General features: G+C 37.5%; 1 protein-coding gene across 1 annotated transcript in view; it reads left to right on the forward strand.

Annotated features, from left to right (window-relative positions):
* The first annotated feature begins 9,528 nt into the window (after positions 1 to 9,528).
* LOC136847552 (uncharacterized) overlaps positions 9,529 to 11,826 on the forward strand; it is a 2,552-nt gene continuing 254 nt past the window's right edge. Inside the window, exons 1-3 of the mRNA XM_067119277.1 lie at positions 9,529 to 10,442; positions 10,698 to 10,911; positions 11,196 to 11,826. The exon at positions 11,196 to 11,826 is cut by the window's right edge and continues 254 nt beyond it. Of these exons, the coding sequence (XP_066975378.1) occupies positions 9,529 to 10,442; positions 10,698 to 10,911; positions 11,196 to 11,826 (1,759 nt within the window). The remainder of the gene's footprint in view (positions 10,443 to 10,697; positions 10,912 to 11,195) is intronic.

An 11,826-nucleotide genomic window follows, 5' to 3' on the forward strand; every position in this document is an offset into this window, starting at 1 on the left:
GACTTTCGCCTGTCCCTTGTAACCCCGCCCCGCTCCCCGTGTTCAACCTCAAGGTTCAGACGAGTACACTTTTGTTGTGGCATCCCTTCAATTTCCTCCCTCCAGTGCCGGCGCCCCTATTGGACGAGGACACCGTCGTCTTGACGAAAGTAATGTACCAGAATAAGGTTTCTTAGTCAGTCACGATTCTATTATTCCTGTGTCTGATTTATTTTCTATTTCCACTGTGCGATCACCTTCAGTGATCTGTGCACCATTTGTGCACTCCCTCAGTTCCCTTTGAAATTATTATTATTTTACAAGTAACAGTCTTGCATCTCGTTATAGATCGGCCTTGGCTGTGGAAACAAATCTCGGCTCTATCCCACGAGCAGTGACCTTATGCCACCCCCTTAATCTACCGCTCTGTAATGTTCCTGTTATGAGGACATCATCGGTGTAGAATATTTCTACTGTTTAAAATTCATTCATTTAGCAGGGCCTAGTTATTACCTGCCCAGTAATTCTTCATTCTTCTGATCGGTGTTTATTATGTAAATACAATTAATTAAGAGAACCCTTGAGTTTACGTAATCTTCCCTCACATGAAGAAGGCCCTAAGCCAGCATTGTTCCCTTGATTTATTCATCTACGGAGTTGCCTTAACCAGTCTTATTAGTCAGATTTTTAATTACAAAAAAATATAGTAGATTTCTTGATAATGTAGAGAACTCCCTGCAATCATCTGTTGCTGCCCAGAATCCAGTAAGTACCTAAGGCACATACGTAATAATATATATACATATGTTACATATATATATATATATATATATATATATATATATATATATATATATATATATATATATATATATATATTATATATATATATATATATATATATTATACATATGTATATATAAATATGACATATTTATATGACATTTTTTATCACACCGTGATTTATATACGATCATGAAGCTACAAATATCGCTTAATATCAAATCCACGCTACCTCGGGGATATTCCCGAGGTAGCATGGATTTGATATTAAGTGATATTTGTAGCTTCATGATCATATATATATATATATATATATATATATATATATATATATATATATATATACATTATGTATATATAACTATATACATATATATAGATATATATATGTGTGTGCATGGAGATTTAAGCACAATTAAACACACTGGTATCTGTTTTGCTGCTCAACAACTGATTATCAAATTAAATCTCTGTCGTCTAAAAAAAGATGAATTCACGATTTAAAAAAAAAAAAAAAGCAAATCAGGCATTCCTATCATTCGCTTTAAAATGTTAAATTATCTTGCTTCTTATGTATCTCCTAAATTATAAACCAACTCTCTAAAAGTTTTAAAAAATACCTATAACTGTTGAGCAAAATATCTGTGCATTTCCTTTTTATTTCAAGAATTATGACAAAAGTTAGGTAATACAGTTACTTGTCCGGTTATATGCAATCAAAACTTTTGCCATAGAAACCATAAATAAAAGCAAGAAGTTGCAGAAGTTCCTTCCAACTTTCTTGTGTGCCATAGGAAATACCAATAAAAATCGACATCTTAATTCACTTAGTACTAAGACGAATGTATTGTACTATGATGAAAACTTGCCAGAAACGGAAAGGGTAACGGGAAATAGTAGAGAAGAACCCTACGCGGACCCTTCGAAGCCTCTTTTGATATTTGAGACTCCTCCATACATTCTGACTTTTCTGTTGTATCTATGATAATGTTCGTATAATTTCAGATATACGTAACTTCCTCGTAACAGTTAATCCCTACTTTCATCCACTTTTATTGTTTTTGATGTACCTTTGTTGGTAAATTTAACTAGCATGTGATAAATGGCTTTATTTTACGTATATAGATGATCCTGGTTCAAAGTTACATAATGTCTTTAAGAAGGCCAATTCTTCTTTAAAGGTCGATATCAATATCTGTTAAAAAAAAGATGATGTTTGTAAGACTCTTTAGTGATTTCCATAAATCTTCTAACCAAACTATACATTATAATCTGTATTTTCTGTTTATCTGAAGGATTTCAATATATATCTATACTGTATATTGAAAACCTTCTATCCTAGAGTTCCAAATAACAAGTAGAACTCGAGCACCATTATTTATCTCAAAAAAAAAAATTTTTTTTAATGGTACAATGGTACAGGCTGCAAAATAAATTTTAAACAGTTATTTTTAAGTGAAACAAATTATTAAAGGCGAAAGCTAAACATAACACTGATACTCAAACACACTGTACATAGGTGTTTGAGTTTGTGTCTGCCATCTTTAAACATAACTTTATGCTTTTAAACATTAAGCCACACGTTGCCCATTACTATCGAATTCACGTTACCTTGAGAATACTTTATACCTAAAACGAATTATTATATATGTCCTCCCACCAAGGTCAGGTGTAACTTACATTCAAAGGAGTGAATTCGATATTAATGAGTTACCTGTGGCTCAAAATAAGTACAGAAAATATCGTGTGTCAAATTTATACAAATATACACATACACAAATATATAATATATATATATATATATATATATATATATATATATATATATATATATATATATATATATATATGACGAGAAGATTTATCTAAGCTATCGGATCTGATAATTCCTCCGTCTTTCGAAGTAAAAGAGAGGGGTAAATACGCGTACAAACAAAAATACAACAATAAATAACCACCAACTATATATATATATATATATATATATATATATATATATATATATATATATATATATATCACGGAGATTACGAACTGTAATAATCATGCAATAACATCTGATTTATGCAGCGGGCCTGAATTGCCCCGTTAGTCCGAAAAGCAATTTCGATATCAGTTCCTCATGCTTAGTGGCATCTACGTGAGAGAGCAGCAGTTAGAAATAAGTTATTAAGGTCATTAGGCATGAAAGCAACATAACAGCTGCCGGGCCGTTTAGGGCTGTTAAGCTTGACTTATAATAATGATACTGAAGTGCAACGCTGAGACTGGTGTGACGATATTAGAGGTGGATCTTTCAGAATTCGAAATATACGGGTATTCTGAATGCTGTTAAGTCTGTTCTGACTGAAAGAGAACCCGTAGATTCATTCTTTTTTTTTTTTTAATCCTAAACATGCCTAAATGAACGGCAACTCGCATGACTGATGACTCTCGCGTAGATTCAAGTTCTGTCGCCGTTTCTTTTTTGCCCAAGTGGAGAGGTGTTGATCCAAACGGGAGGTTTCGTTACACCCACCGAGAAACGCCTTCCCATATTCGTTCAGTTGATAGGGGTCTCTTTAATTCTGCTTTCAAGGAACCTTTGAACGTCTGGTGAAATGTCCTCTTAATAGTCTTTCAGCAAATTTTTTAATTTATCTATTATGTATACCCTATGTACGTGAGGGAATTTTACGTTTTCATTTTAATATCTTTTTGTACTGACGTGGAGTGTGACTACTGCAGGAGATATGTGTTACAGTTTACCTCCTCTGAGCCACAATGAAATACAGGAAAACTATCTTTCTCCCTCTCTTAACATCATGATTTGCTAGGCTTTTCATTCTTTTGTCATCTGTTGAGCAGGAAAACCGAAATACAATGGATACGCACGAGATCGACAACTCTAATAAAAACACATCTGAATACTACGTAACTTTTAACAAGACTGGTGCGGCAGTAAATTATCATAAGTATTGGTATTGCCGTTGATGCTGTAGAGTTTTATTGCTGATCTTCTTGGAGTACTTTTAGCTGATATAAAATTTTAGAAATTGCTTCACATATAGAACAAAAACGACAAATCCTAATACAAAATTATCATCATAACTTTACTAAAGTCACCGTTTTATTTGCAGTGTTTTCTTTACTCTTTGTTACAGTAATATTAAGACCGCACTCGCATTGCTTTTAGTTTTCTGCAAAAAAAAACTATTGTGCTGGCTTTGTCTGTCAGTCCGCCCTCAGACCTTGAAAACTGCTGAGGCTAGAGGGTTGAAATTTGATCATCCATCCTCCAATCATCAAACATGCCAAATGCAGCCCTCTAACCTCAGTACTTTTGATTTTATGTAAGGCTGAAGTTAGCCATAATCGTACATCTGGCACCGCTACAGTACCAACAACACAGGCCACCACAGGACCGTGGCTGTTTCATGGGTCGCGGCTAAGAGTTTTATGGGCCGTGGCTGAGGCCACCACCGGACCGTGGATGAGTTTCATGGGACGCGGCTAAAGAGTTCCATGGGCCGTGGCTGAAAGTTTCATACAGCATTATATGCTGTACAGAAACTTATTGCGCCGAAGAAACTTCGGCGCATTTTTTACTTGTTTCCTCTCGCAACAACTACGACTGCACTGTCATCATCATTACATTAAATAGCTTCACTGCAATGAAAAGACAAAATTTTTTCCGGATCACAAAAGCATTATTAGCATTGCAACGCGGATTCCAGGAGTCCCTCTCTCGGAAAGATAAGAAGGCCAGTCCGAGTCATAAAAAGTGAAAGCAAACGAGCACCTTAGGCAACCACAAAATTATAATGCCATTCCTTGAAATTTAATGGGTCATTCAGGAGGATATATTGACCAGATAAACCCCGAATGTAGGACCTCATATTTTGGATTAGTTAAAAAATCCAAGAGGAAGTGTATTCTTTTGCATGAGCGAGTTTTAATGCTGGTCTAGATCACCGTGCTTAATATCCTGAACTTCTTTTCTATCTTTTTTGCTATTTTCTGTAAATATACTTTTATCTGTTTATTGGTTCGTCGTTGTTGTTTCATATATTTAAATTGTTATTTTAATTCTGCTTTCACAGATACTTTTCCATATTTAACATATGGATATTCTCTTTATCATCTTGTTCAGGGTACTCCATTTAGATTTTTTAATAATAAAGCCATTCATTTTTATTTTTACCTGGAAAATCTCTTTTCCTCTGCTCAACGGCACGCCAACTATTCATCAGTCAGTTTCCAATTGGTCCGATTTACAATTAGCCTAAAATCAGCCAAGGCCTTGTTAACAAAGCCATTTCCTAAATCCTACCAAGCCACAAAAACAGATAAATAGGACATAATCCAACATCCTTGTATCCTTCTGAGGCAAAACATTTCATGAAGTGGCCGTATTGTACTATCTTGCAAGAGAGTAACAGTAATCAGTATAACGGGAAAAGGCATCGCAACAGAAAAGAAACAAGCTTACAACAACATTAAAGCAATTCATGAGTTAGCCTACTTATCCACCAAGCATAAACACGTAAAATATATTTGTCATCCACAGAGAAGCAACTAAGACTTAAAACTATACCTCAACTATTTCCATTTATTCTACACAATATATATATATATATATATATATATATATATATATATATATATATATATATATATATATATACACACACACACACACACACACACATATATATATATATATATATATATATATATATATATATATATATATATATATATATATATATATATATCAAAAGATAGTTAATATATAAACACACCCTAACATGGGTAAAATTATATGTTTAACCTGAAGAGCTCCATTCACAAAATCGGAGGCGAATACGAACCTTCATAACTATTAAAGAAAATGAAATTCAACTTTTACTAACTATAGTCTTTACATTAAAACAAGCCTCATTTTTCCTCATTACAAGTAATAATTCATGAAAAGCCACTGCTCCATCGTCAAGAAGCCGGAGCTCAAAACTGATAACATTTGTTACAGATGTCGGTTACTTTCGAATGGATTACTGAATTGAAATACCCTAATCACAGTTGTAAATTATAAATATTTATTGAAAACATAAATCACATAATGGCGTTCATGTATATTAAATGCAATGATAAATATATTAATTTATTATAGTACTTAAATGGTCCAAGGTTTCAAGCTTTTCTAATGTTGGAAAAGACCCGGGTCCCTTAAGTATAAGTAGACAAGGCCTGCAAATTATTTATGTTTTCCAAGAAAAAAAAGTAAATTATCTCTCAGATACGACGTACGACCTACAGTACACGATTCAGGTAGCTTAAAGTTGATTAGTATACAAAACGACAATTAGCGAGTTCATTGTGAAATTGCACTTTCTGAACCCGCAAAGGAATTATGAAGTTTAAAATGGACTATGGAGATCGCCTCCGTAATAAAAATTTATAATGGACACAACAAAATATACCCATACAACTTAGTCCTACTTATTTGTTTTTCACATCTAAATATTTTTGTTCATTACATACTACTCTTCAAGAAAACAAAAAGCCTTTAACTAGACCAGGTTAAATGCAGAAAAAAATTATAAATGACAGGTAAAAGACCTCATCTCACCCGAAGGAAGCATACATTAACGTAATTTGTCTTATTTTTTTATATATAGTTTAAATCAGCCTTGTTTCCATAAGTTTCTTTTGCTTAAGCAGCCATACGCTAGTTCATTAACGTAAGTGTTTTAGTGTTGTTGAGCGCCTCCTCCTCCCTTGTTTATATCTGTGAACTATCGTTTTAACGATTGTGTTCTTATTTATTTTTGAGCCACGGTGGACGGTTCGTGGGTGTACTGGGAACGTTTATGGTCTACCCGTATAAGTTCGGGCTTTGGAACGCTCCTTGTCAGACCATCCCTTTGAGCAGCTTTATTTTGGATTACTGGAGGACGACCTTTTGGTAGTGTATTGTTTACGATTTTGGATGCGCTTCACGACAGTCTGCAGGTATCTTAGTCACCTGCGACTCTGGTACTGCGTTTGATCACGGCTCTTGTGTGCTGTACTGCCTTTACGTGCAGTCTTGCTGTCAGCGTATTCCCGTCGGAGGAACCTACGGGTAATTGGTACCGTCGCTGGCCCGGTACCGATTTGATTCACCTGCTACTTCTGCCTTCGTCCTGCTGCTGTCCCTCGGGATGTGTGTGAGCGCTGGCTCGTGAGGAGAAAAGTAGGAGGCTATCGCCAGGTAAGACAGAACAGCTATTTTATTTGCTTGGAGGTGCTTCGTGCTCCTGTTGTCCTGGCGATCGTGTCCATCCCTTTGGTAGCAGTTTGGTGTTCGCTACGAACTCTTAGTTCGACCCGACTTCAGGCATTCATCCCAGACGTGAGGATTTGGAACTGTCAGTTTACGTGCAGTCTATATATATATGTATATTATGTATGTATATGTTGTCTTAATTTTCACTTGTGTGTACCTTTTTTGAAGTTTATCTTATTATGGTATTTTGTAGTATCCATAAATATTTAGTTGTGTATGATTAGGCAGGTAAATTTAAGAATTTTCCTTGTTTTGAAGTCTTCTCGCTTCTTTCTACCTTTTGTTGTTTAGGTTAGTTTTGGCTGGCTTATTTTGGATCCACCCTGATTTATGAAGTTTTTCTTTCTATTAGGATTTAGTTTTTAGCTTTAGGGTGCCTTGTAGTTCGTTGAGGACCAGGTATTTTGTCCTCTTGCTTTTGTATGTTTGTATATTACTTAATCCTACAAGGCTGATTTAAGTTCTTTTTTTTTTTTGTAATAAATACTGTTAAGTTTTTCTGAGTGTTTTGTGCCTGTTTTCCTTGAACATAGTTACATTTACTGTCTACGATCCTGGTAAAAAGTACATAAGAACCTGTACCCGAACCCCAGAGGTTCGTAATAATTTGGCGACCGTGACAGGATCGTACACAGGTGTACTGTGTTTTTGGTTTACGGCACGGCACTTTGGTGATTTAGCAGTATTTTTCTTTTGAGTAGGTGATTGCCTTCCCTCACCCTTCTAGGTTGAAAATTATGGAGAAGTTTATTTTTGATCCTGCTGAATTTTTAGGGTCGGCAGACTGCCTGAAACATTTACCTATTTTGAATAAGGAATATCTGGTAAGTTGTGCTCGTTGGCTGGGAATACCATTTAGGGCAGCTGAGACTAAGGCACGTTTGTTGGAGGCTGTAAAGAATAGGGTGGCCCAGGGCTTAGCTGAGGGTGAGCATTTAGTTGAAGATTTTGATAGTGTTGCTAGTAGTGATGAGGAGCATGAGGGTAGTGTGAATGATAATGTAAGTGTAAATCCTGGGTTTTCATTATTCGAGGATCCCCCTAGGACTGGTACCATTTTTGAAGGATATGCTAATGTTCCTTTGAAACCTGAGGCATCATTAAATCCTTTCCTGCCAGAGAATAATGTTCCTGATGAGGTAGCTCCGGTACAGCCAGTAATGTCCCAGGAGAATAGTGAATATGATCTAATTTGTAAAAGAATTGAGTTAATGAAACTAGAGTTTGAGGAAAAGGAGAGGGTGAGGAAGCATGAGTTGGAAATGGCCAAAATCCACTTGGAAATTGCTAGGACAAGTGGTTCCCCTAATCACTTTAGTACTCCCATTGGGCCCCCTCAGGATAAATTTAACATAGGGGCAGCATTGAAACTGGTCCCAGTATTTGATGAGAGAAACGTCCCAGAATTTTTTAAGGCGTTTGAGCGAGTGGCTACCCGGTTGTCTTGGCCCCCAGAGATGTGGACAGTCTTGATTCAGTGTAGGCTGGTGGGCAAGGCAATCCGGGTATACAACGCTTTGGAAGAAGGTGTAGCTAGGGACTATAATAAGGTTAAGGCAATAGTTCTCAAGGCTTACGACTTGGTCCCTGAGGCCTATCGCCTTAAGTTTCGTAATTTCACTAAACCTGTCTCTCTCTCATTTGTAGAATTTGCTCGTCTCAAGGAGGAGCAGTTTGATGATTGGCTTAAGAGTCGCCAAGTAGTCTCCTTCTCCTCCTTGCGAGAGCTTATGTTGCTGGAAGAATTTAAAAAGGCTTGCAGCAAGGAATTAAAGATTTATTTAGAAGAGGTTAAAGCAGTTAGTTTGGGTAAGGCTGCTCAAATTGCAGATGAATTTGTATTGACTCATCGGGCTGGATCAGGTAGTTTTGGATCTGTGGTTAATTTTCAGCCTGTTAAGTCAAATAATTATCATAAAAAAACAGGTGGTACTGGAGATAATCATGTGCAGCGGAATGTGCCCAACAATAGGACTGGAGATGGTCAGGGAGAGAGCTCAAGTGGATCTTACACTCGGGTCTTCTCCAAAAGTAACAAATTTACTAAAGGTAATGGTAATAGGGTAAAGAGGACCTGCTTCTGGTGTAATGAACCTGGACATTTTCAGGCACAGTGCAACGCCAGAAGGAGGTACCTCCAAAGAAACAATAATCCAGTCTCTCTAATATCTAATAATCCTGTGTGTAATAGATCTAAGGTTGAGAATATGCCTGTAGTAGTGACTAGAGATAGTTGTAGCAAGGGAGAGAATGTTGGTTCTTCATCCTCTGTGAAGGACTTATGACTTTATGATAAATATATGTGGCTTGGCAAATTGATTACAGACTCAAAAATTCTGAAGGTGAAGTTTTTGCGGGATACTGGGGCCGCTCGGTCTCTGGTATTAAAAGAATCTTTGAAGGGCCTAGTTAATAACTCTGGTGATTTTGTGGTTCTGGGAGGTTTCCCAAATACAATGGTATCTGCGCCCTTAGTTGAGGTGGAATTATCCTTTCCTGGTTATAATAGGAAGACAGAGTTAGCGGTTGTAGATAGCCTCCCAATCCCAGGCATCGATGGTATACTGGGTAATGACATGTTGGATGATAAGGGTCGTGAATTGTTTCCAATATTGTCTTTGAATACTTGTCCAGTGGCTGTAACGACCCGAGCTGCTGCAAAGGCAGCAGATTTATTGCATGATGATGATTATGATGATTTACACTTAAGTAGTTTAGCTGTAGAAGTAGAAAGACCCGGGTCTGTAGTTGGTAGTAGTGATAAGATTTTTGGTAAGGTATTAAAACCCGATTGGGATCGTCCAAGGTTTATCGAGGCCCAGAAGGAAGAGTTCAATTTCGAACTGGGTGACACGAGTGATTTGACTAAACCACGATTTTGTGTTGTCAAGAATGTGTTGTACAGGGTTAGTCGCCCTTCCTCTCATGACCTTAGTGTAACATCTCGAAATGAGCAAATAGTGGTCCCTACTCAGTTTCGAGATTCAGTTTTGAAATTGGCACATGAAGACTCTTTTTCTGGCCACTTTGGTGTATGGAAAACTTTTAGTAGATTAGCTAAATATTTTTGGTGGCCAGGCTTAAAGTCTTCAGTCAAACATTTTGTAAGTAGTTGTGAAGTATGTCAGGTGATGGGGAAACCCAATCAAACTATTCCAAAAGCCCCTTTAAATCCGATCCCAGCAATTGGAGAACCTTTTGTGGAGTTGGTGATTGATGTGGTTGGGCCTTTACCCAGAACTAAGTCCGGGTTTACCCATCTCCTGACAGTTATGGACAGGGCTTCTAGATACCCTGATGCATTTCCTATGAAAAGGATTACTTCTCGTGCAGTGTTTGAGAAGCTCATAGAGTTTTTTCTCTCGATATGGTTTGCCTCGTACTATTCAGTCTGATTGTGGAACTAATTTCACAAGTAGGGTATTTCGGGGGTAAGTGTGCTGAACTGGCCATTCAGCACATTACCAGCGTACCCTATCATCCAGAGAGTCAGGGTGTGGTGGAAAGATTTCACCAGACCCTTAAATCCATATTAAAGAAATATTGTTACGAGCAAGGAGAGGATTGGGATAAAGGGCTTCCCTTTGCTCTCTTTGCCATACGGAACCACCTAACTCGTCCACAGGTGTTGCTCCTTTGAGTTGGTATTTGGACACAAGGTACGTGGTCCTCTAGAGATAGTCCATGAGATGATAGAGTCCGGTCAAAGAGGAGAAATTAATGTGGGTGAGTTTGTGGAAACTTTAAAATCTAAATTGTCGACAGCTTGGAAGTTTGCTAGAGAGAATTTAGCTTCCTCCCAGGCTGTCATGAAACTGAATTATGACAAGAAAACTAAGGTACGTTCGTTTGAGCCTGGGGAATTGGTTTTGGTATTGAGCACGGACTCTGACAACTTTCTCGAACCAAGGTATAGGGGACCATGGAAGGTTTTGAGAAAGCTGTCAGAGATAAACTATGAGATTGAAGCCCCGGGACCAAACGAAAGTGTCGGGTCTTCCACATAAATAGGTTGAAATCTTATACTAGTAGTGGTAAGGACCCTTTGGCCATTGTTTATGAACCAGTATCTGAAGTAGTAGTAGAGCCTCCTTTGGATGATTTTGTAAATTTGGTTGGTCAGGTGTCTTCTGATGCTTTGTTTGACAATGTTCAGAACTTAGAAATTTTAAAGGGTGGTTTAGAGCATCTGGAGACTTACCAGAGAAATGACATTTTGGAATTAATCTTTGCCTTTCCAGAGTTATTTCAGAATGCGCCAGGACGAACGAGCTTGCTCCAGCATGATGTGGATGTGGGCAGTGCTTCCCCGGTAAAGCAGAGTCCTTATCGACTAAATCCAATAAAGAGGGACATAGTCGAGAAGGAAATAAAGTACATGCTGGAGCATGATCTCATTCAACCTTCAGTTAGTCCCTGGAGTTCTCCGATAGTCCTCGTCAAGAAATCTGATGGAAAGTTCCGTATGTGCGTGGACTATCGTAAGGTAAATACTAGCACTAAAAATGATTCTTTCCCGTTACCACGGATAGATGATTGCCTAGATCAGATAGGGTCCTCAAAGTTCATCACAAAGTTGGATTTGTTGAAAGGGTATTGGCAGGTTCCCTTGTCTACTCGAGCCCGTGAAATTTCTGCCTTTGTAACTCCCTTTGGGCTTTACGAATGTAAAGTGATGCCCTTTGGGATGAAAAATGCTGCTTGCACCTTCCAGCGACTAATGAATAGGGTCATTTGTGGCTTGGAAGGGGTAG

Source organism: Macrobrachium rosenbergii, chromosome 17 (genome assembly GCF_040412425.1).
Source record: "Macrobrachium rosenbergii isolate ZJJX-2024 chromosome 17, ASM4041242v1, whole genome shotgun sequence".
Lineage (NCBI taxonomy): Eukaryota > Metazoa > Arthropoda > Malacostraca > Decapoda > Palaemonidae > Macrobrachium > Macrobrachium rosenbergii.